General features: G+C 51.8%; 1 protein-coding gene across 11 annotated transcripts in view; it reads left to right on the plus strand.

Annotated features, from left to right (window-relative positions):
* Positions 1-23,742, plus strand: part of CHD3 (chromodomain helicase DNA binding protein 3) — a 28,033-nt gene extending 4,291 nt beyond the window's left edge. The window contains exons 2-40 of one of the 11 annotated variants that reach the window (XM_084863820.1): positions 991-1,103; positions 2,116-2,286; positions 2,519-2,658; positions 4,368-4,651; positions 4,871-4,998; positions 5,166-5,316; positions 5,553-5,746; positions 6,060-6,293; positions 6,466-6,669; positions 7,624-7,835; positions 8,829-8,960; positions 9,345-9,444; positions 9,890-10,081; positions 10,243-10,443; positions 10,802-10,939; positions 11,216-11,337; positions 11,484-11,657; positions 11,793-11,934; positions 12,147-12,278; positions 12,925-13,042; positions 13,245-13,369; positions 13,835-14,066; positions 14,362-14,528; positions 14,980-15,157; positions 15,572-15,637; positions 16,091-16,176; positions 16,280-16,413; positions 16,923-17,067; positions 17,392-17,554; positions 17,676-17,797; positions 17,895-18,030; positions 18,141-18,242; positions 18,423-18,551; positions 19,150-19,258; positions 19,432-19,564; positions 19,867-20,108; positions 21,113-21,276; positions 21,506-21,632; positions 22,510-23,742. In XM_084863820.1, coding sequence (XP_084719946.1) covers positions 991-1,103; positions 2,116-2,286; positions 2,519-2,658; positions 4,368-4,651; positions 4,871-4,998; positions 5,166-5,316; positions 5,553-5,746; positions 6,060-6,293; positions 6,466-6,669; positions 7,624-7,835; positions 8,829-8,960; positions 9,345-9,444; positions 9,890-10,081; positions 10,243-10,443; positions 10,802-10,939; positions 11,216-11,337; positions 11,484-11,657; positions 11,793-11,934; positions 12,147-12,278; positions 12,925-13,042; positions 13,245-13,369; positions 13,835-14,066; positions 14,362-14,528; positions 14,980-15,157; positions 15,572-15,637; positions 16,091-16,176; positions 16,280-16,413; positions 16,923-17,067; positions 17,392-17,554; positions 17,676-17,797; positions 17,895-18,030; positions 18,141-18,242; positions 18,423-18,551; positions 19,150-19,258; positions 19,432-19,564; positions 19,867-20,108; positions 21,113-21,276; positions 21,506-21,632; positions 22,510-22,750 — 6,083 coding nt within the window. In that variant the 3' untranslated portion in view covers positions 22,751-23,742. Of the gene's footprint in view, positions 1-990; positions 1,104-2,115; positions 2,287-2,518; positions 2,659-4,367; positions 4,652-4,870; positions 4,999-5,165; positions 5,317-5,552; positions 5,747-6,059; positions 6,294-6,465; positions 6,670-7,623; positions 7,836-8,828; positions 8,961-9,344; positions 9,445-9,889; positions 10,082-10,242; positions 10,444-10,801; positions 10,940-11,215; positions 11,338-11,483; positions 11,658-11,792; positions 11,935-12,146; positions 12,279-12,924; positions 13,043-13,244; positions 13,370-13,834; positions 14,067-14,361; positions 14,529-14,979; positions 15,158-15,571; positions 15,638-16,090; positions 16,177-16,279; positions 16,414-16,922; positions 17,068-17,391; positions 17,555-17,675; positions 17,798-17,894; positions 18,031-18,140; positions 18,243-18,422; positions 18,552-19,149; positions 19,259-19,431; positions 19,565-19,866; positions 20,109-21,112; positions 21,277-21,505; positions 21,633-22,506 lie in introns of all 11 variants that reach the window. The other 10 variants (XM_084863823.1, XM_084863824.1, XM_084863827.1 and 7 more) reach the window with 10 other exon arrangements.
* Positions 23,743-23,804: the final 62 nt, after the last annotated feature.

Here is a 23,804-nt window from a genome sequence, read left to right on the forward strand (position 1 = left end):
GGGACCCCACTGGTGCACAAATTCATGCACCGGGCCTCTAATCTATATGCATATAAAAGACTAATATGCAAAGTGTCCCCTTGGGAGTTTGGCCAGGAGACTGGGAGTTTGATCACTATGATGTGCGCTGACCACCTGGGGGAGGTGCAGAACAAAGGAAGGTTCTGACTGGCAGCTAGGGAAGGGAGGCCCCAGCCAGCAGCTGGAAGGCCCCAATCGGCTCTGATCGCTGGCCAGACCTAGGGACCCTACTCCTGCATAAATTTCATGCACCGGGCCTCTAGTATTTAGATAATTATGGACACTTTCTACTGTAGGGTTTGGGTGTGATGAAGGAGCCAGAAACTGTGAACCTGTGAGCCAGAAGTGAAAGTGACCAGCTGATAATGTCTTTTCCTCCAGGCTGGGTTGGGGTGACGGGAGGCTGGGTGATCATCTGCAGGAATATAGAGGCCTCCCTCTTCACGAAAAGGATGTGAAGGGCCCGGGGTGTTAGAGTGAGAACCTAGGTGTCCACCTTTGGCTCTCCCTTCTCAGCATCTGGCTTCGGGAGCTGCCAGCTTGTGTCTCCCCACTCCAAGTGCTGGGGTCGGGCCAGGCCAGCAGCTGGGCATGGCTTCCCCAGTTCCCGGGCAGGATGCCAGCTGGCTGAGTGAGGTTCTGGAAGGCAGGAGGAGCCCTGGCGGCGACTGAAAAGACCTGCCACAGTCGGAGCCCGTGACCTAGAGCCTGGTCCCTTGTTAGTAGAAGGGGAGAGAAGGGAGTGGTTTGGCTGCTCTTTTCTTCTGACCCTTGACTTCCCATTCAGAACCAAAGCATCCAGAGTACTCAAAAGACTGTCTGCATCCAGTGAAAACAGTCAGGTTTGGAGGAGTTAACGCTGGGGTTCCTAAAAAGTGAGAAGTAGGAACTAAGGAAGGAAGGGTGAGGTCAAGGGGCTGTCTAGACTGGGAGCCTGAAGCTTAGGTTTCCTGTTACTCTGCTCCAAAGGGAAGGATGACATTCGACTGCTGCCGTCGGCATTGGGTGTGAAGAAGAGAAAACGGGGACCCAAGAAACAGAAGGAGAACAAGCCAGGAAAACCCCGAAAACGCAAGAAGCTTGTAAGTGCTAAAGGCTTCTGTCTTTACAATAAGGTTCAGGAGACCCATTCCCAGAGACCTAAATTGTTTCTGGTCCTGCTTCCCCCCCCACACACACACCATCAACACCCCCCCACACACACACACACACCATCAACACCCCCCACACACACACACCATCAACCCTACACACACACACACACCATCAACCCTACACACACACACACACCATCAACCCTACACACACACACACCAACACCCCACACACACACGCCATCAACCCTACACACACACACACCATCAACACCCCACACACACATACACACCATCAACCCTACACACACACACACACCATCAACCCTACACACACACACACCAACACCCCACACACACACGCCATCAACCCTACACACACACACACCATCAACACCCCCCCATCAACACCCCCCCACACACACACCATCAACCCTACACACACACACACACCATCAACCCTACACACACACACACACACACCATCAACACTCCCTCATCAACACCCCCCCACACACACACACCATCAACAACCCCCCCACACACACACACCATCAACACCCCCCCACACACACACACACACACACACACACCATCAACACCCCCCCACACACACACACACACACACACACACACCAACAACCCCCCGCATCTCTTGCTGGCCTGTATCTCGTGTGTCTGGGACCCTAACTTCACGTACTACAACAGTGAAGAGCCTAGCTTTCTATGTAACTTGCCTTAGCAACAGAGAGCAGCAGTTGAAAGCATAGGTTCAGGACGTAGACTGCATGAATTTATCCTCTGGACAATTTATTCAGCTCTCTGTGCCTCAGTTTCCTCATCTGCAGAAACTCACAAACACAAATGTGGATAAAAATAGGTTAGCTACTATCTCAGGATTGCTGCGAAGATTAAAAGAGACAATATGTGTTATGGGCTAAGAACGGTTCCTAGCACATGGTAGGGCTGAAGAAATGTTATTTTTATTTCTCTCCCTTAGGACAGCGAAGAGGAATTTGGCTCCGAGCGAGATGAGTACCGGGAGAAGTCGGAGAGCGGAGGAAGCGAATATGGAACTGGACCCGGTCGGAAGCGGAGACGGAAGCACCGAGAGAAAAAGGAGAAGAAGACAAAGCGGCGGAAAAAAGGGGAGGGAGAGGGGGGGCAAAAGGTGAGTAGAATTAGGGAGTGGGGGGGGGGGGGATTAGTAAAGACAGATGTGAGGAGGGAGAACCCCAAAGCGGGCTTTTTGCTAAATGGAGAGGCGATAATGGGGGAGAAGAGGGGGCTGGGCTGGAGAATGGAACGTGAAGCAGGAGACCCAGGGAAGCTGGTGGAGGGAGGGCCCACCAGCCTCCCTGGCCCGGATGGGGCCTGGAGGAGCACCGCCCGCCTCACTGCAGCCTGCTCTCTCCCAGCAGGTGGAGCAGAAGTCATCAGCAACTCTGCTCCTCACCTGGGGCCTGGAGGACGTGGAGCACGTGTTCTCGGAGGAGGATTACCACACGCTCACCAACTACAAAGCCTTTAGCCAGTTCATGAGGTGCGCCGGGCCTGGGGAGTCCTCGGGAACAGACCTTCTTATTCTGGGGAGGCTCTGGCCCCTCTGAAATCTGATAAAAGCTAAGAAACTGATCTCCAGAGAAATTCACAGCACGTACACAAAATTCCAGTGTAATTTTAGGGAATCCCTAGACTTCTAAGGATCCAACGACCACAGTCAGGAACCCTTCACAGGTGGGGGAGGGTCCCAGTTCCAGCACCAGGTTAGAAAATGCTCTAGTGACAAAGCATAGAGAGCGGCTGGCACTCCTTCTTGCTCCAAGAGTTCCAGCTTCTCCTGTATGACTTCGCTCTACACGGCAGCTGAGAGATAGCAACTGCATGCCTCAGTTTTCTTTGTTCCATTATCCGGTCCTCTTCCCCTACCTTAGGCCCTGGTAATAATGAAGGGTGCATTGCAGGCAGCAGCACTTGAGCTTCTATGGCTCCCAAGTAGAGTATAGCAGAGATCCTTTTAGGGAGCAGGCACTGTGGCATAGCAGGTCAGTACTCTGGAGGCAGCCTACGGAGGTTCAGGTCCTGGTGTCGTGCAAGTTACTTCACATCAGTAAAATAGGGATGTGATAGTATGTAACTCATAGGGGTCTTGTCAGGATTTGATGGGATGATGATTGGAGAGCTCAGTACAGTCGGTGCCTGGCTCCCAGGGAGCATTCAGTACCTGGTAGCCGTTATTAAGTACTATTGTCTCACTTACCTCACTGCTAAAGAATATTAAATAAATTGAAAGGATATTAAAGTCATCCAGATCCCCGCAAGAGCATGGCCCATCAGACTCCACCTGATGGCATCCTTCATCAGGGCTCATGGAACTTGTTAGAACATTCAGAGAATCATGGCAACTCAGAGTATTATTGTGAGGATAAAATAAGGTGTAATAGCCACAGCCGGTTTGGCTCAGTGGATAGAGTGTTGGCCTGCAGACTGAAGGTCCCGGGCTCGATTCTGGTCAAGGGCACATACATCACTTCCAGGCTTGATCCCAGGCCCTGATTGGGGTGCATGCGGGAGGCAAATGGTCAGTGTGTCTCTCTCACATCAATGTTTCTCTCTCTCTGACTCCTCCCTCCCTTTCACTCTTTAAAATAATCAATGGAAAAATGTCCTCAGTGAGGATTAACAACAACAAAAAAGGTGTATTATATATGAAAGTATTTTATGAACTGTAAAATATTCAAAAGTAAAGCACTTTTATTGATGTCACTTTTAACCTTTTTATCTTCTGTGCATTTAAATGTTTTTTCTATTTTTAAAAAATTTTGTTTTATTTAACCATTTTTTTTCTTTTTTAAACTTTTTATTTATTTTCAAATTGTTGTTATTCTTTTAATTTTTTAAAATTTATATTTTCATTGATTTCAGAGAGTAAGGGAGAGGGAGAGAAAGAAACATCGATTATGAGAGATAATCATTGACCGACTGCCTCCTGCATGCTCCCCACTGGGGATGGAGCCCCACAACTCGGGCATGTGCCCTTGACCAAAATGGAACCTGGGACCCTTCAGTCCACAAGCCAATGCTTTATCTACTGAGCCAAAGCAGCTAGGGCAAATTGCTATTATTCTTAATACGACATACTGCCGCCCCTCAGGAATCCTAGCTTGTACATAGACTTAGTTGATAAGGGGAAATGGCAGTGTTCCCAGAACATCTGTAAAAGATCTGAGTCTTCTGCTTATATGTTTACAGGCCCCTAATTGCTAAGAAGAATCCTAAGATCCCAATGTCTAAGATGATGACCATCCTGGGGGCCAAGTGGAGAGAGTTCAGTGCCAATAACCCCTTCAAGGGGTCAGCAGCAGCTGTGGCGGCGGCAGCGGCTGCAGCAGCGGCAGCTGTAGCTGAGCAGGTGTCAGCTGCTGTCTCATCGGCCACCCCCTTAGCACCTTCCGGATCCCCTGCCCTTCCACTCCCACCTGCTGCTGATATCCAACCCCCACCCATCCGAAGAGCCAAAACCAAAGAGGGCAAAGGTGAGAAACCCTCTTTGAACAACTGTCACCCCACCCTCCAAACCACATGTCCTCAAATTATAGTCTAGAACTCTTTTATCCTCTCAGTCCTGATTGTTGCAGGATAAATGTTTTCCAAGAAGCTTTCTCAGTGAAATCACAGGAAGGATCTCTGTGGCCTCTGTTATCCCAGGATGTCATGACCTCTGGTTTTTCTCCCTCATGCCACTCCTCATTCAGGTCCGGGCCATAAGAGGCGGAGTAAGAGCCCCCGAGTGCCTGACGGACGCAAGAAGCTTCGGGGAAAGAAGATGACGCCACTCAAAATCAAGCTCGGGCTCCTGGGCGGCAAGAGGAAGAAAGGCTCCGTGAGTGGCCCTTCCCTGTTCGCTATACGCTTTCAGGGAGTCAAGGTTTGGGGGGCGGGGGGGTGTCCAGACACAGGGTCTTTGAGGGAAGCTGGAGTGGGAGCCAGAGGCCTGGGGAGGGAGTGAAATGAAGTCCACCCCTCTGACCGCCACGGGGCTGTGGGCAGTATGTTTTTCAGAATGACGAGGGCCCCGAACCAGAGGCTGAGGAGTCAGACCTGGACAGTGGCAGTGTCCACAGTGCCTCAGGCCGTCCTGATGGCCCTGTCCGCACCAAGAAACTGAAGAGAGGCCGGCCAGGAAGAAAGAAGAAGAAGGGTAAGGGCTGTCCGCTGTGTGTGACCTTGTCCGTTTGCTTTCCTTTCATTCCTTCTTTGTCTTTCTTAGTTTCAATTTTGACTTCTTTATTCAAACCCTTCTCTGTCTCCCTCTCTCCCTTCCTCTCTCCCTCTTTCCTCCCCTCTTAATCCCCCAACCTCTCCCTCCCCCCACCCTGCTCCCCAACCCCCCTTTCTTTCTCTCTGTTCCTTGGCCTCCACCGGGGTGTATGACAGTCCTGGGCTGTCCTGCAGTGGCCGGGGAGGAGGAGGTTGATGGCTACGAGACGGATCACCAGGATTACTGTGAGGTGTGCCAGCAGGGCGGGGAAATTATTCTGTGTGACACCTGCCCTCGTGCCTACCACCTCGTCTGCCTTGATCCTGAGCTTGACCGGGCTCCTGAGGGCAAATGGAGCTGCCCCCACTGTGTGAGTACCTGGTGCCAGCATCTCAGGGACCCACCTGTCTTTTCCTCCTTGGTTTCAGTTGTCCCCTTCTTATGCCCAGATGCCTGGGCTTCTCAGTAACACGTTGAAGTGACCGAGATTCTAGTTTGTTTCTCTGCCCATCCCTTTGCTCCCCAAATCAACATTTATAGAAACGTAGACATCCTGTTTCTTTGTTCCCACCAGTCTTCCCGGCACTTCTAGGGTGTGGGTGTCCTGTCTTTGCTTCTATCTTCCAATCTCACTCCTGTTTCCTTTCTTCTGTCTGTCTCTGTGTCTTTCCTTGGCCTCCCAGGAGAAGGAGGGGGTGCAGTGGGAGGCCAAGGACGAGGAGGAGGAATACGAAGAGGAGGGAGAGGAAGAAGGGGAGAAGGAAGAAGAAGACGATCACATGGAATACTGCCGTGTGTGCAAGGACGGTGGGGAGCTCTTGTGCTGTGACGCTTGCATCTCCTCGTACCACATTCATTGTCTAAACCCACCCCTGCCTGACATCCCCAACGGTGAATGGCTGTGTCCCCGATGCACAGTGAGTGTACCCATCTCTCAGCGTTTACTGCCAGCCCCGGGACCCAAACGTTTAGCTCTTTCTCTGCTCTCCCCCACACTCAGCCCCAGATTCCTTGTGGGATCCCTCTCCTATCCTAACGATGGGCCCTTTCTGCCTTGTTCTTTCCTCCTCGCGTGTGTCCATCCTGAAGTGCCCCATGCTGAAGGGCCGTGTGCAGAAGATCCTGCATTGGCGGTGGGGGGAGCCGCCCGTGGCCGTGCCGGCCCCCCAGCCGGTCGATGGCAACCCAGACGCTCCGCCTCCTCGTCCTCTCCAAGGCAGATCAGAGCGAGAGTTCTTTGTCAAGTGGGTAGGACTCTCCTACTGGCACTGCTCCTGGGCCAAGGAGCTTCAGGTACAAGGGCCTTTCCTTGCCCCCTGTCCTGTGACCCCCTTTGCTGCAATCCTCTCTCCCACCCCTCCATTTTCTGTTCTTCCATATATACAGATTTTGCTTTCCCTCACATCAAGCCTTAGGCCCTCACACCATACCTACTCCCTTAGTTTGCAAATGTGGTGTTCTTGGTCTCTAGTCCTTTCTCTTAGTTTCCATTAGATTTCTAACCTCAGATATAACATAGTCTTCCTTAATCCCATCTCTTATCTAACTTTAACCATGTTTTACCTAATTCTCAATCTTTTTAAAAAATATATTTTTATTGATTTCAGAGAGGAAGGGAAAGGGAAAGAGAGATAGAACATCAATGGTGAGAGAGAATCATCAATCAGCTGCCTCCTGCATGCCTCAGACTGGGGATTGAGCCCACAACCCAGGTATTTGTCCAGACCGGGAATCAAACCATGACCTCCCAGTTCATAGTCAATGCTAAATCACTGGGCCACGCTGACTGGGCTATAGTCTCAATCTTTTTTTTTTTTTTTTTTAGTATGTTTTATTGATTTTTTACAGAGAAGAAGGGTAGAGAGTTAGAAACATCGATGAGAGAGAAACATCCATCAGCTGCCTCCTGCACACTCCTCTCTACTGGGGATGTGCCCGCAACCACCGTACATGCCCTTGATGGGAATCGAATCTGGAACCCTTGAGTCCGCAGGCCCACCCTCTATCCACTGAGCCAAACTGGTTAGGGCTATAGTCTCAATCTTAATAAACCCATTCCCTGCCTCTTTTGCTTATTACATCCCCGCACACATCCTGACTGTTCTGTTTCATTGTATTCTCCTGCTTTAGCTTTAATTTGTGAGTCTCATCCTACCTCTTCCATTGCTCCCTTCCCTTTGTTCTCTGGGATGATACGATTACCTCTCTCCCCCCAACCACAACCCCCCGTTCTCTGTGCCCCATCAGCTGGAAATCTTCCACTTGGTGATGTACCGAAACTACCAACGGAAGAATGACATGGATGAGCCCCCACCCCTGGACTACGGCTCTGGTGAGGATGATGGGAAGAGTGACAAGCGCAAGGTGAAAGACCCGCACTACGCTGAGATGGAGGAGAAATACTACCGTTTTGGCATCAAGCCAGAGTGGATGACGGTCCACCGTATCATCAACCACAGGTGAGTTCTTGGTCCGTGGGAAGGCCGTGGCCCTGCGATATGCCACTTTCCTCGTTGGAAGTATGGCCGCATGTCAGCGTTTGTTAACTAACCAAATAACTGATCTATCCGAATCACTCCTGCTCGGCCCCAGCCCTCTGGCCTTGTTTCCTCCATGGGGATGGAAGGATCCAGGGGGACAGCCCAGCGCAGCACTCACTTTTTCTCCGTTACTGCCTTTAATCTCTAGTAGCACAGGAAATGAGAGTTGAGTCTGAGGATCAGGGCGTGAAAGCAAAGCATGAAAAACATGATTCATACAGACCAGTGTTTTTAGTATTTCTTTATTCATAGTACTTATTACTGCCTAGTGCTATAATTTATTTTTCTGTTTCATTGTTGCCTTCCCCAGTAGAATATGAGCTCCAGGAGAATAGAATCATTTGTCTCTTCTGTTCACTCCTAACTCACCAGTGCCTGGCATATAGTAGATGCTTAGTAAATACGGATTGGATGAACAAATGATATTGAAGCCCAGGGCGGTGTTTTTTGTTTTATTTTGTTTTGTTTTTTGTTAATCCTCACTCAAGAATATTTTTTCCATTGGGATTTCAAAAGAGTAGAAGGGAAGGGGAGAGACAAAGAGAAACACCAATGTGAGAGAGACACATTAATTGGTTGCCTCCCACACATTCCCCAACCAGTGCCGGGATCTAGCCTGCAACCGAGGTATGTACCTTTGACCGGAATTGAACCTGAGACCCTTCAGTCCCAAGGGCGACGCTTTATCCACTGAGCCAAACTAGTGAGGGCCCCAGGGATGTTTTTTCATAGTTGATTTTTAGGAAGCCATTCTGAAAAAGTGAAGGTAGTATTTCAGCCATTCTGAATTCCCTTTTAGTGGCCAACATTGAAGATTAAGTGACAAATTATGCATGTTTGCTGATAATTGTGTATATTAAGATTTTTTCCCCCACTTGTGATCCATATGATTTTTCTCTTCCTGTCCCACAGTATGGATAAAAAGGGAAATTACCACTATTTAGTAAAATGGAGGGATTTGCCATATGACCAGTCCACGTGGGAGGAAGATGAAATGAATATCCCTGAATATGAAGACCATAAGCAAAGCTACTGGAGACACCGGTGAGGGAGCTGTCAGGGGTTAGAGGGAGTCTGAGGATAGGGGCATAAAAGCTAACCCTTTCGCACACAATAAAGTACAGTCGGGACAGACACAATCTAGAATTCAGGACGTTGGGTACCTGGGCTAGGTGGTTTGGCGTGGGGCTGGTGCAGTTGCAGTGTGTGGAGCAGAAATATGACTTCGCCTGAGTAATGGGAAAGAGGATGCTCAGGAGTAAGGAGGGTTGGCTGTAGAGGTGAGATCTAAGGGTGAGGGTAAAAAGCCTGGGAGAAAGGAGGTGGGAGAAAATGTAGGTTATGGGAAGTGGGAGATGGGTCTGGAATGAGTTCAGAGGAGTGGGGGTACCAAGAGCCAGGCTCACTCAGGACCCACTCTTTTCCCAGAGAACTAATTATGGGGGAGGACCCCGCCCAGCCCCGGAAGTATAAGAAGAAGAAGAAGGAGCTGCAGGGCGATGGGCCTCCCAATTCTCCTACCAACGATGTGAGTCCTCTCCCTCGGCCTCTCTCTCATTTCCGGCTCCGTGCTGACTGAGCATTTCCCAGGGGCAATGACGGACTTCCCAGAGTTCCAACAGCTTCTTTGAGTGGTAGCTCTTTCTCCAACATTCAGTCTTGCCCCAAGAGTGGCTAGGAATTTTGGCATAGGAGTGAGAGCCAAAAAATAAAATAAATAAGATATAAAGAATGAGAGAGCCACTAGAGACAGAAGCACATAGGGCTCTTCCACCAGTTTCCTTCCTCGTGGTACTGCTGGGTGTTGTTTTAAGGAATGAGGGGGAGGGACTAAGGACTAGAACTTTCATGAGCTCTGGTTATAGTAGAAGGAATTGTAATCCATCTTGGTACCAGTGCCAGGGAGGAGGAGAGAGGAGGAGACCAAGACAGCTGACAGTTCCCTTGAGCTTTGTGACTTCTTAACTCTACAGCCTACAGTGAAATATGAGACTCAGCCACGGTTTATCACAGCCACCGGAGGCACACTGCACATGTATCAGCTGGAAGGGTTGAATTGGCTACGCTTCTCGTGGGCCCAGGGCACTGACACCATTCTGGCTGACGAGATGGGGCTGGGCAAGACCATACAAACCATCGTCTTCCTCTACTCACTCTATAAGGAGGTGCTGGATTCCGGGGCTCCTGAGAGGGAAGCCAGGCTGAGGTCGCCTGGACTGGGGAATGAGGGAATGGAGGGGGAGGGCAGAGGATGGGGGGAGGGTGACAGGCAGAGGACTGGGGTATACAACCTAGACTAATGATCCGCCCTACCCTGTGCTCCCAGGGCCACACCAAGGGTCCCTTCCTGGTGAGTGCCCCGCTCTCGACCATCATTAATTGGGAGCGGGAGTTCCAGATGTGGGCACCCAAGTTCTACGTGGTGACGTACACGGGTGACAAGGACAGCAGGGCCATCATTCGGGAGAACGAGTTTTCCTTTGAAGACAATGCCATCAAAGGTGGCAAGAAAGCCTTTAAGATGAAGGTAAGCCCCTCTGCTTCAAGTCCTCTTAGACCCCAAACCTGTCATTTCTTTGCCCCAACCAAGATTTCAGTTTATTCCTCACCCGGCTTCTTCCTCCTTTGCCCACCCACACCTCTCTACATTCCTGTCCTGGAGACATAGTAGGTACCTCCAGGGGTGTACATGGATCTGTCCATGCTGGACATGTGGTGAAAGTTTGGGGTTATGTTCAGTAATCCCTGCATGGAGCCAAAGTTGCAGGACAGGATAACTGACTCCCTTTGGCAATCATGGTCAGGACAGGGTGCCTTGGTAGAAAATGGGGGTTTAGGGACTTGGATGTCGGGTGGCAGCCGAATGGATAATGTTGTGTTGACAGAGGGAGGCACAGGTGAAGTTCCATGTTCTCCTGACATCGTATGAGTTGATCACCATTGATCAGGCAGCACTTGGCTCCATCCGCTGGGCCTGCCTTGTGGTGGATGAGGCCCATCGACTCAAAAACAACCAGTCCAAGGTGAGTGAGATACTCAGGCCTCAGAAACTTGAGGTTGTGGACTCCTACTTGCCTCAATCCTAAAATATTAAGTAGCAGGGTCTTTTCTGTAGTCCAGGAGGCAAGATGCCTGAGACGGTCTGGGAGAAGTCCAGGTTGGAAGAGGGTGAGGACTGGGGATTTGCAGCCTCTGATCCTGGAGGAAATGGAAGCTGTAGGCAGGAAAAGGTTGATACCGTGGACCAACCATTTGCCACTGATGGGCCCTTTCTCCTGTCTTCTTGTCCCATTTTCTAGTTTTTCAGGGTCCTCAATGGCTACAAGATAGATCATAAGTTACTGCTAACAGGGACTCCATTGCAAAATAATCTGGAAGAGCTTTTCCATCTGCTGAACTTCCTCACCCCAGAAAGGTTTAAGTAAGTAGCTCCGTGGGGTAGTCTGCGGAAACGAGAGGGGGAGGGGCTAAAATAAGTGGGTAGAGGATTCATCTGAAGTGAAGAATAGAGCTTGAAGTCAGAGGCAAAGAACGTGACCGCTGTTCATATCTCCTCCTGGCTTCTAGCAACCTGGAGGGCTTCCTGGAGGAGTTTGCAGACATATCCAAAGAAGACCAGATTAAAAAACTGCATGATTTGCTGGGGCCACATATGCTTCGGAGGCTCAAGGCCGATGTCTTTAAGAACATGCCAGCCAAGACAGAGCTCATCGTTCGCGTGGAGCTGAGTCCCATGCAGAAGTGAGACGCAAGGCGGGTTCCCTGGCCGAGGGGCTGGGCACTTGTTGGCAGCTTTCCAAGAGGTGGTGATCAAGTGCAACATCATAATCATTTCTTTTATTGTGTCTCTTCTCTATCCCCAACCCTGGCCTTTAGGAAATACTACAAGTATATCCTGACTCGAAATTTTGAGGCCTTGAATTCACGAGGCGGTGGGAACCAAGTGTCGCTGCTGAACATCATGATGGATCTTAAGAAGTGCTGCAACCATCCGTACCTCTTTCCTGTGGCTGCTATGGTAGGTACAGGAGCTGGGAACTGATTAGTAAACGCCTGGCTTTCTAATAGTGGGAGGTGTTGAACACAGGGCTGACGCTGGGACTGGATTTCTGAGGGGAGTAGGAATTTAAAAGGTGTGGAGGCTGGGTTTGGGCTTCTAGCTTTCCAAGGCACAGTTAGGATATAGGGGTATGTTTCCTTATCCTCTCATCCTTTCTCCCTTTTTTTCAGGAGTCCCCAAAACTTCCCAGTGGGGCTTATGAGGGTGGGGCACTTATTAAGGCGTCTGGGAAGCTCATGCTGCTGCAGAAGATGCTGCGGAAGCTAAAGGAGCAAGGACACCGCGTACTCATCTTCTCACAGGTGACCCAGCCCCTCGTTCATTCTCGCCGTCAGACTAATCCCTGACCTCGTTCCTGCGCCTGCCCTGGTATGAGAGATTAGGAGATTGCTCCCTTAAGAGTTTCTGGTATAGCTAAGTTCCTCTTGGACTCTGATCCCTGTTCTTTGGAAGTTGTAGCCAGTTTCTTTCAAGCCACATGGAGAGAATGGGAGGGTGAACCATCTGCCTCTTCAAGGACGTCTCTGGGGACTGCTAACTATTTCTATTTCTTAACCTTATTGGAGAGGGGAAGAGAGACAGACCTTTTGGAAATCTTATGAAAGCTATGGGTCCACTCTCCAGAAAAGCTGCCCAGTTAAACAGTTGTATACAGGTTTTTAGGGGATTTATAGGTTTCTTTGAAAACTTTTTATGGGTCTCAGAGAAGAGTCTCTGCCGTGGGAGAAATGATCTGAAATCATGAAGAAATTATGACAAGAATTTCATATTGGAAGAAATTATGTGGAATGTGGGGGAGGAGCATGGAGGAAGCAGCACTAGGGGAGCATAGGAGTGCAGGAGGACAAGGGTAAAAATTGGGGTTGAGGGAAAGTAAAGGGATAGCCAGAATAGCCAGGGCATACCCCACTCCTCCTCATTCTGGACTCTTCTTTTCCCTTGCTCTAGATGACCAAAATGTTAGACTTGCTGGAGGATTTCTTAGACTACGAAGGCTACAAGTATGAGCGCATCGATGGTGGCATTACGGGTGCCCTCAGGCAGGAGGCCATCGATAGGTTCAATGGTGAGGGGGGCGATGCCTTGGTCCTGTATGTGGGAGGCCTGAGAAGCCAGTGCCTAGGCTGGGAGGGCCTCCTCTGGGAGTATACTAGCCACTTGGGCTTTGAGTTGGGGACATGGTTGTTTGTAGTCAGGAACATCTAGGAGCAGGTAGACTGAATTGCTGGCTACAAGAAAAGCCTTATCTTCTCATTCACACCTCCTAGCTCCTGGTGCCCAACAATTCTGCTTCCTCCTGTCCACCCGAGCTGGGGGCTTGGGCATCAATCTGGCCACTGCAGACACGGTCATCATCTTCGATTCTGACTGGAACCCTCATAATGACATCCAGGTGGGAACCCGCCTCTGAGAGCTTCTGTACTATTTGGCAAGGTGGATTGGTTCATGGAGGAGGGTGTCACGTTCTGGGTCAGAAATAAACCTCTGGGGGCCCCTAGCCAGTTTTGCTCAATGGACAGAGCATTGGCCTGCAGACCAAAGGGTTCCTGGTTCAATTCCAGACGAGGGCAGGTACCTTGGTTGCAGGCTCCTTCTGGCCCAGGCTCTAGTCAGGATCCTGCAGGAGGCAATAAATCAATGTGTTTCTCTCACATTGATGTTTCTCTGTGTCCTTTCCTCTCACTTCTACTCTCCCTAAAGATCAATGGAATTGATTAACAAAAAAACAAAAAGAAGGAAATAAACCTCTAGGGGACAGATAGAAGAATTCCTTCGGCCTCCTTTCCTGAGATACCATGTGGATGGCATCTCCTCTGCCTCTCCCCTGGCCCGCCCTCACTTTCTCCCTCTCCTGCAGGCCTTTAGCCGCGCTCATCGAATCGGCCAGGCCAACAAAGTAATGATTTACCGGTTTGTGACTCGTGCATCAGTGGAAGAGCGAATCACACAGGTGGCCAAGAGGAAGATGATGCTGACACATCTGGTCGTGCGTCCCGGGCTGGGCTCCAAGGCGGGCTCCATGTCCAAGCAGGAGCTGGATGACATCCTCAAATTTGGCACCGAAGAACTATTTAAGGATGAAAACGAGGGTGAGAACCTCCTTTGCAACTTTGGAAAACTGGCCCCTGCTCTCCCGTGAGCACTTCTCCTCTGAAACCCTTGAAGAAAAGCTGTTCTATTCAGTCTGTGGAGAAAGACTGGCCCCTTTCCTCACATGGAGGGTTGAAACAACAAATCACTACCTTGACTCCCAGGGAAAGGGCCTTCTACAGAGCTCCTGTGGAAGGGAAGCAAAGTGGAATGCTTTCCTTTGAAATTTTTAAAGTTCTGCCCAAGATTTTGGTTGGAACTCAAGCATTCCCCCTTGTTCCCCATCTCTCCCAGGGGAGAACAAGGAGGAGGACAGCAGTGTAATTCACTATGACAATGAGGCCATTGCTCGGCTGTTGGACCGAAACCAGGATGCAACTGAAGACACTGATGTGCAGAATATGAACGAATATCTCAGTTCCTTCAAGGTGGCCCAGTATGTGGTGCGAGAGGAAGACAAGGTGAGAGGCTGGGCTAGGTAGGTACTGTCTATCCCAGGCCAACCCTGAAGGGCGGTTTCCTTTACTGGACCTCAAAGTAGGAGGACCCTTTTCCTTTTGTTTTTATCTGATCTTTTATCTTAGTGCCCAGCAAAGAGCAGTAGTGAATCACAAACAACTTCTTGGTCTAATGGGTCAAATTGGACTTTGGAGAAAGACTTAGGCACAGAAAGCACAGCACTGCTACACAAGGAAGGGTACTTTCTGAGTCAGAGCAGGAGGGACGCAGAGGGCACTAGCGGAGAGGTTTTGAAAGGGAAATAGCAAGGAGAAGCGTACTGAAGGTAAGAGATGAGGAAAAGGAACACGTGCAATGTCCAGAAAATTTATGCAGAGTGGAGATCTAGGAGGCAGGAGGTAAAAGGACTGGGTGAAGAGGGAAGCCGCCAGCATTCCTTCTGCTGCTGTTCAGATTGAGGAGATCGAACGAGAGATCATCAAGCAGGAGGAGAATGTGGATCCCGACTACTGGGAAAAGCTGCTGAGGCACCACTACGAGCAACAGCAGGAAGACCTAGCCCGGAACCTCGGCAAGGGCAAGCGAGTTCGCAAGCAAGTTAACTACAATGATGCTGCTCAGGAGGACCAAGGTGAGGACTGCACTCCCTCCACTCCCCACCCCCAATGCAGGAACGGAGAAGCAGAGAGTGCTGAGGAAGGGCCTGAGGCTGGGGACATTTAATAGGAAAGAGAGAGGACTAGAAGTCAGGCTTTCTTAAAGGGGAAAGAGATTAAAAGGATCAGTAGAAGCTCCCCAGAGGCCAGGTGGATTTGCAAGCGATCTAAACTATCCGGTGGTTTGGAGGGCTCCTGTGGACACCCAGGAGTCCTTGCGTAGAGTGGGTTACACAGGATTCAGGAGGTGTCAGAGACAAGGTGTGTGGTAAGTGGACATGGTTCGGGTATATGGCTTTGAAGTCAGACTGTGGACCGTCATCCAGCATCCCGGAGGAAAGGACTTGTCCAGGGAGCTGTCACTGACACTGAGTCCTTTCCGCTTGCAGATAACCAGTCAGAATACTCAGTGGGCTCAGAGGAGGAAGATGAAGACTTTGATGAGCGTCCTGAAGGTGACATCTCCTTTCCTGACTTTCCACCACAACTCTTCTCATTTCACTTCCTATTGTCCTTTAAGCCCAGTTTTTATATAAATAAATGTCTTTTTTTAAAAAGGAAAAAGTAGAGATTACAGATAAGCAGCAAGGAAGAAATATTCCTAACTCACCACTGATAAAATTTGGCATATATAACCACACAGGCTTAGAAGCCTAAATAAAAGATAAAGAAATCCTTTTACATTCCCATCAGTAATCTTGCTTGCATCAAACATTTAATACTAATTTTTAAATATGACTTGACTCTTTTAGACCTACTGAGTGAGTAGTTCTGAAAGTGCTTGGAAGAAAATGAGAAGGGCCTCAGGCATGTCACAGGCCTTCCCCGAGTTCTTTGTCTGTGGGAATGGGGTGTTGGCAAGGGGGGAAGAAGTAATGGATCTACTCACCGGGGTCATCCCTGTCCAGGGCGTCGACAGTCAAAGAGGCAGCTCCGGAACGAAAAGGACAAGCCGCTGCCTCCGCTGCTGGCCCGCGTGGGGGGCAACATCGAGGTGAGAGCTGACCCAGGGGCCCGCGGAAGCTGGGGTTGGAAATGGAGTCACTGAGGGAGAAAGGACCGAGGAGTGAGATGCCTGGACTTCCTCCTCTCCTCAGGTGCTGGGATTCAACACCCGCCAGCGGAAGGCTTTCCTCAACGCCGTGATGCGCTGGGGAATGCCCCCGCAGGACGCCTTCACCACCCAGTGGCTGGTGCGAGACCTGAGGGGCAAGACGGAGAAAGAGTTCAAGTGAGTGTGGGTGATGCGGGACGGAGGTGGGCGGAGGGGTACGAGCTTTGAAAGGCTGTTACTTCCTTCCTCTTGGCCACCATATGATGTAATCTTACTCAGCTGACCATCATGCTCCCTGCCGTGCAACGGGTCCTGGCTCGGTTTCCTGGGAGGTGGGCTTAGCCTGACCCACCTTCCCTCAGACGAGCCGAGAGTAGAGAGGCTGGGCGTCCTTCCTCCTGGGAGAGGTGGCTAAGAAAGGAACCTCACCTAGATTGTCCTTGCCTCACATTTACTTGGCCCGGGAGCTGGTGAAAAGGATGAGGAGCTGACTGATGGGGCCTAGGAATGAAGTACCAAAGCCCAGAGACGTGGAAGAACAAGAGGAAGGGCAGGTGGGGGGTTAGGATTTGGAGAGGCTCGGGAGGACCCCTGGAGGCACCTCAGGAAGTTAGGGTTCAGGGGTCCTGTAACCCCTGTCCTTCTTAAGGCTCTCCTAACCCACCTTCAATCCCCATGCGTCTTAGGGCCTATGTGTCTTTGTTCATGCGCCATCTCTGTGAGCCCGGGGCAGACGGCTCGGAAACATTTGCTGACGGGGTCCCTCGGGAGGGCCTGAGTCGCCAACAAGTGTTGACCCGCATTGGAGTCATGTCTCTCGTCAAGAAGAAGGTATCACATGGCCCATGCACACAGGCAACGGGGCAGTTAGGGCCTGGGCCTGGGTCTGGGGCGGGCTGGAGGGGATCAGTGGGGGGATAAGAGGGTCATATGTAACACTTTCAACAATAAAGAATTATTTCTTAAAAATAAGAAGGTATCAGTCTTCCCCTCACCAAAAGGACCAAGCTGATTGCCTGCCCCGTGGCCTTCCTCTGTCTTGCATCCCTGAGTTCCAGACTCAGGCTGGTTCAAGATGAGACAGAGGGGACTGGACCTCCTTTGGGTCCATTGCCTGAAGCAGATCCTTGTCTGTGACTCTCCCTCTCCCCTCAGGTACAGGAGTTTGAGCACATCAATGGGCGCTGGTCGATGCCTGAGCTGATGCCTGACCCCAGCGCTGAGTCTAAGCGCTCCTCCAGAGCCTCCTCTCCTACCAAAACGTCTCCCACCACCCCGGAGGCTTCTGCTGCAAACAGTCCGTGCACCTCCAAGCCCGGTAATGGGGTCCGCATCGGTGGAGAGAGGGAGATGAGGCCAGGATCGGATGGGGCCAGGCCCAGAGGGATTGGAGTCAAGGTGGGGAGTTTCTGCCTTCTTCACTCTGCTTTTCCCGGTAGCTACTCCAGCTCCAAGTGAGAAAGGAGAAGGCATAAGGACACCGCTTGAGAAGGATGAAGCTGAAAACCAGGAGGAGAAGCCAGAGAAGAATAGCAAAATTGGGGAGAAGATGGAGACAGAGGTGTGTGGCCACCTGGCTCCTCTAAGGAGAAGGAATGGGGGTCTTGAAGGCCATGTGTCTCGGAACCCCCAGTTCACCCAGGTTCATTGTCTTCCAGGCTGATGCCCCCAGCCCAGCCCTGTCCCTCGGGGAACGGCTAGAGTCAAGGAAGATTCCTCTAGAGGATGAGGAGTCAGGGGGAGCTGGAGAGACGGAGCCTGAACCTGGGTACCGGGGGGACAGAGAGAAGTCAGGTGGGTGCATGGACTTAGGGGTGATGGGCTTAGAATTTGGGGGTTTCCTCTTCTGGGTTCAGGGAATGAGGGTGACGTTCTCCCTTCCTGTCCCTTACCCCCTCCCACAGCCACAGAGTCGACGCCAGGAGAGAGGGGGGAGGAGAAGCCGTTGGATGGTCAGGAGCACAGGGAGAGGCCAGAGGGGGAAACAGGGGATTTGGGCAAGAGAGGTAATGGGTGAAGGACGGTGCACTGGGGACGGAGGGAAGCAGGGGAGGCGGAGTCCAGGGGACCCAGTGCGTGGCACCCGGGTGGGTTGCTGCTCCAAGTTCCAGCAGAGCGCAGGGTGCAGGCTCGGGATCTGGATCTAGAAGGAGACCCCGGGTGTGAGCTGTGTCCCTCTGCCCTAGCAGAGGATGCGAAAGGGGGCCGGGAGCTTCGATCGGGGCCTCGAGACGAGCCACGACCCAATGGGCGACGTGAGGAGAAGGCGGAGAAGCCGCGGTTCATGTTCAATATTGCCGATGGCGGCTTTACAGGTGGGTGTCTCTCACTGCCGCCTACTTTCGCTGGGGTTTGCTCATCCTCATGGGGTTCTCTTTCTGCCGGAGGCCTTCAGTTCCAAGTAATTGCCAATGAAATGATACATTTTGTGTCTACTCCTGCCCTCAGTCCGTCTTAAGTACTGGTATATTCCTAACTCTAATGTTGTCTTTAATTCTATATCTGTTTTGTGGGGGGCTTTTTTACTATATTTTTTATCGACTCCAGAGAGGAAGGGAGAGGGTAAGAAAGAGAGAAACATCAATGATGAGAGAGAATCACTGATCTGCTGCCTCCTGCTCGCTTCACACTGGGCATGTGCCCTGACCAGGAATCAAACCCTGACTTCCTGGTTCATAGGTTGACGCTCAACTGCTGAGCCACGCCGGCTGGGCTCTACCTTTATTCTCAATTCTAACGTGAACCTTGTCTGTAATTACTTTTATGCTTAACCCTGCTCTGGCCTTGACCCGTGCCTCATACAGAGCCTTAGTGTCCTCCACCACTCCCCAGTTCCCTTGTCTCTACCTTTCTGTTGGGTTGGATGGGATTTGAAAATTCCTGGTGCTCATCTATCTTCCACCCTCTTTCCAGAGCTTCACACGCTGTGGCAGAATGAGGAACGGGCAGCTATTTCCTCGGGGAAACTCAATGAAATCTGGCACCGAAGACACGACTATTGGCTTCTGGCTGGGATTGTTCTGTATCCTTTGATACAAATACAAGACAGAAACGGTTCTCACCACCTGGAGAGAGGGGAGTTACAGGGAAGAGGAGTCCACAGCCAGAGAAGGGGGCACGGTGCCACACTTTGGGGAGATCGAGCCCAATCAATTCCCGTTACATTCCTTGATGGTCCTCTTCCTTCCTTGGCAGCCATGGCTATGCACGGTGGCAGGACATCCAGAATGATGCTCAGTTTGCCATTATCAATGAGCCATTTAAAACGGAAGCCAATAAGGGGAACTTTTTGGAGATGAAAAATAAGTTTCTGGCCCGGAGATTCAAGGTGGGGATGGGGAACAGAAGGAACAGTAGTGAAGAGGGGCGTGGGTCAGGGGGGCCCAGTCTGGTGGGACGGTGGGGAAGGTTAACACCCTGAGGGGGTGGTGATGCTCGAGGCCACAGCTGGCGTGTAAGCTTGTGTTGGTGAGTGTGGTCTGGGTCTGCGTTGGTGCGAGGGTGGGTCGTACTGGTGAGGAGGGGGCATGCCCTGGGTGAGCAGTGAGAGCGATGTGGTCTCCGGTCTGGCTCCCCGTCCCCTCCCCCACTGCCGGCAGAGCCTGCGCTAACTCCCTCCCCTGCCCTCAGCTCCTGGAGCAGGCGCTGGTGATTGAGGAGCAGCTTCGGCGGGCGGCCTACCTGAACCTATCACAGGAGCCGGCGCACCCCGCCATGGCCCTCCACGCCCGCTTCGCCGAGGCCGAGTGCCTGGCCGAGAGCCACCAGCACCTCTCCAAGGAGTCGCTGGCGGGGAACAAGCCGGCCAACGCTGTACTGCACAAGGGTAAGGGCCGCGGCGGCCCCGCGCGGGGGAGGGCCCACAACGCTGCGTAAGTCTTCACCCCGCACCCCTCAAAATCTTCCCCCCCCCCACCCCTTTATCCTCTGAACCAACCCCCTCTGACCTCTGACCCCACCCCCAGCCCACCTGGCTTGTAGCCTCTAGGGTTTGTGCAGCCAACTCTCACCCGTGCCTAATAGCATTCACATCAGTGCCTCAGAGGGACTTCTCCCCAGAACTCCGTGAGGCTGTGCCACATCCCCTCCGAAGGGTAGATGATCCTCATTGACCCACGTGCCTGCCATAGCACCCTCTCTGGGGCCTTGGCCTGTGTAGAGCCACAAAAGTCCTTATCCCCAATCCCACAAATCACATTCCTCAGATCTCATTCACCCCAGGAGGCGGAAACTACCGCCATCCCACCCTCTGACCTTACCCCATGAAACTTCCCTTTGACCTTCAACCTTTCCCCCCAAACCTTCTTACCTTGAAAGTAAAATATCAAATTCCAAGGCCCTTTACCCATCTAATACTATCTGATGTAGTAATTGACTCCTGGACCCTTTGATTCCTGTTTTAATTCCTAATGCTGACCCTCTAACCTCCCTCCCCCATTACATATTAAAACCTTGATCCTTAAATCTTTGACACCACTTACCACCTCCCCACGCCTCCTGTTTCCTCCCTGTCATCCCCAACCCCAAACCTTCCTTCTTCCACTATGGGATGTTCTGACAACTCCCCGCCCTGTGTCTTCCAATGTCCTCCCCCCTCCTCCTTTTCTCCATGTTCCCTTTTCCTTCTCGCTCCATCTGTCTCTGTGATGATCTGGTCTCTCTGCCTCTTTACCTGTCACTTACCTACTCACTGAGTCACTCTCTTTTTCTGTTACTTCTATCATTTTCTTCTTCTCTGATTCTTTGACATCTGTGTCCTCTCACTCTCTTTTTCTGACTTTATCTGTCCATCTGATTCTTCATCTCTCTTCCTGGCTCCATCTCTCCCTTTCCCTGTCTTTCTCTTGCCTTTCTTTCTCCATGGCCCGGGCCCCAGTTCTGAACCAGCTGGAGGAGTTGCTGAGCGACATGAAGGCAGACGTGACCCGCCTGCCAGCCACGCTGTCTCGAATACCCCCCATCGCAGCCCGCCTTCAGATGTCCGAGCGCAGCATCCTCAGCCGGCTGGCCAGCAAGGGCACAGAGCCTCACCCCACACCGGTAACCTCCTTTCCCTCCGTTCTCCCTGTTGGTACTCCTGCATGTATACACACTTACTCCGAATCCTATACAACCTGGGAAAACGACTTACTCCAGTATACGCATCACCCTCGAGGCTCCTGTATATTATACCCGTCAGTCGTTCTAGATTTGGTCCTTACCCTTTTCCCTTCAGCTAATTCCCTTTCAGACTGTGGACTCTCTAACTTGCGCTCCCTCTCTATTCCAGGTCTTTCCCCCGGGCCCCTACGCCACGCCTCCGGGGTACGGGGCGGCCTTCAGCACCGCTCCCGTAGGGGCTCTGGCCGCCGCCGGCGCCAACTACAGCCAGATGCCAGCAGGGTCCTTCATCACAGGTCAGCTGACCCCCTCACTCCTCCTCTTCCAAGCTTCTCCCTGCTCAGCTATCTTTTTCTGCTCCAGCCCGCCTCATTTCCTTGGAAATACCCAGTGTTTTATGGAATGGAGTTGTTCTGGGGTTTAATCTTCCCACCCCTTTCTGAGCTTCTCTTCCATTTCCTTGCTCAAAAAACCTCGTCCAGGGTTTCAGTGGTATCTCTTACCTGAGCCTCCTCCGTCTGGGCTACTTCAGGGAGAGAGTGTGAATAAGAAGGGGGTATAGTGGGAGGTGGAGCGTGTGTTCCCTCATGTGGCACACGGGGGGGGATCTCAGGGAGAGGTGTTCGCTCTGGTCTTACCATCCCTGCCCTGGACACCTGAAATGAGAATATACGCCTGGCCATTGTGGCTCAGTCGTTGAGCGTCAACCCATGAACCAGGAGGTCGCACTTGATCCCCAGTTGGGGCAAACAGGGGGTAGCTGATCAATGATTCTCTCTCATCATTGATATTTTTTGTTTTTGTTTTTGTTTTTAAATATATTTTTATTGATTTCAGAAAGGAAGGGAGAGGGAGAGAGAGACAGAAATATCAATGATGAGAGAACCATCGATTGGCTGCCTCCTGCACGTCCCACACTGAGGATCAGACCGCAATCCGGGCATATGCTCTAACCGAGAATCAAACATGATTTCCTGGTTCATAGGTCGATTCTCAACCACTGAGCCATGCTGGCCAGACTCCTTATTGATGTTTCTGACCCTCTCCCCATCTCCCTCCCTCTCTCTGAAGTCAATTACAAAAAGAGAGAGAGAGAACAAAAATACACTATTGTCGAAAGCAATGTTTGGGGGTGACGTAGGGATTTGACTTCCTTCTCCCCTTTCCCAGCAGCCGCCACCAACGGCCCCCCAGTGCTGGTGAAGAAGGAGAAGGACATGGTGGGGGCGCTGGTGTCCGACGGGCTGGATCGGAAGGAGCCGCGAGCCGGGGAGGTGATCTGTATAGACGACTGACTGGATCCCAGGCCTGCCCTTCGCCCAGGCCCCGGGCCCGAGGCCGACCCGCAGCTCAGGCTCCGGGGTCTGCCGCCAATCCTCCGCCGTCCCCACCCGCTGGGCCACCACTGGGCTAGGAGCCCCCTTGCCCCTCTCTGACTCCTCTTTCCAAGAAGGGCCCTTTGTCTTTCTCCACTCCCACACATCTCCCCCACCACGCTTTGAAGACTGTGCTGGGTGGGAATTGGTTAGCAGGGTCTTCCAGGAACCTTTATCCTCTCCCAAACACACAGCTTCCCAATAAACGGTTGTGGGAGGTGAGAGGTGGAGCCTTCACTCCTGCAATCTAAGCTCCGCCTTGTGCAGAGGTGGGGGTTAGCACTGCCTGGCCTTTAGGAGCTTCGTGGAGGAAAGGGAGCCGTGGAGGAGGAGGGGCCTTTAGAGAAGGATGACGAGGAGCCTGGCAGAGAGAGGGGGAGAGGAGGGGGGCTGCATGTTTCCCTCCCTCACCTCTCCTCCTCAAACAGTGTGGAGCAGCTACAAGGGAGCCCATTGCTGTTCCGCCTCAGAATAAAGGCGCCATTCACTGGCTCAGTTACCTCCTGTGTATTGGCATCTTGTGTTGGGCATCTTACCCCCTCCACAGGGGCCAAGAACCACCCTACAGAGTGATGGTTGGGCGATACTCCCTCAAGCCAAAGAGGAGCTCCCCAATCTGCCCTGGGACCCGGGAACCTGGAAAGGGCGGGAGAGAACACCTGGGCCAGATGCTGGGGGACCCCCAGCGCTGGGGCTCAGGTTCTTTGGGGACTTCTCCCCTCTCTCCTGAAGGCCTGGATACAGACTGAACTGGAGTGTGTGAGGCAGGGCCTAGTCAGGGGGCTATTTGCTTCTAGGACCAGAGGGGGAAATGCAGAGCAGGCCAGGGATACACGGGCACGCACACCCTCTTCCCGGAGGGGCTGAGGACAGTGGCAGTTTGCATGGCGAACCCCCCACTTCCTCTTCGCTGCCCCTTCACTTTCTTGCTGGCCCTTCCCCGGCCTTTTCACACTCACTCCTGGTCTGTCCCAGTCCCCTCTTCTGTATCAGGTTTATTGGTTGTACATATAAATTATACTTTCCTTTCTGTGTGCTCTGTTGTTTTTGAGTGGGAGTTCTTTGACTCGGGGGGAGGGATAAAGAAAGGAT

This window comes from Pipistrellus hanaki (genome assembly GCF_964339955.1).
Source record: "Pipistrellus hanaki genome assembly, chromosome: 16".
NCBI classification, from domain to species: Eukaryota; Metazoa; Chordata; class Mammalia; order Chiroptera; family Vespertilionidae; genus Pipistrellus; species Pipistrellus hanaki.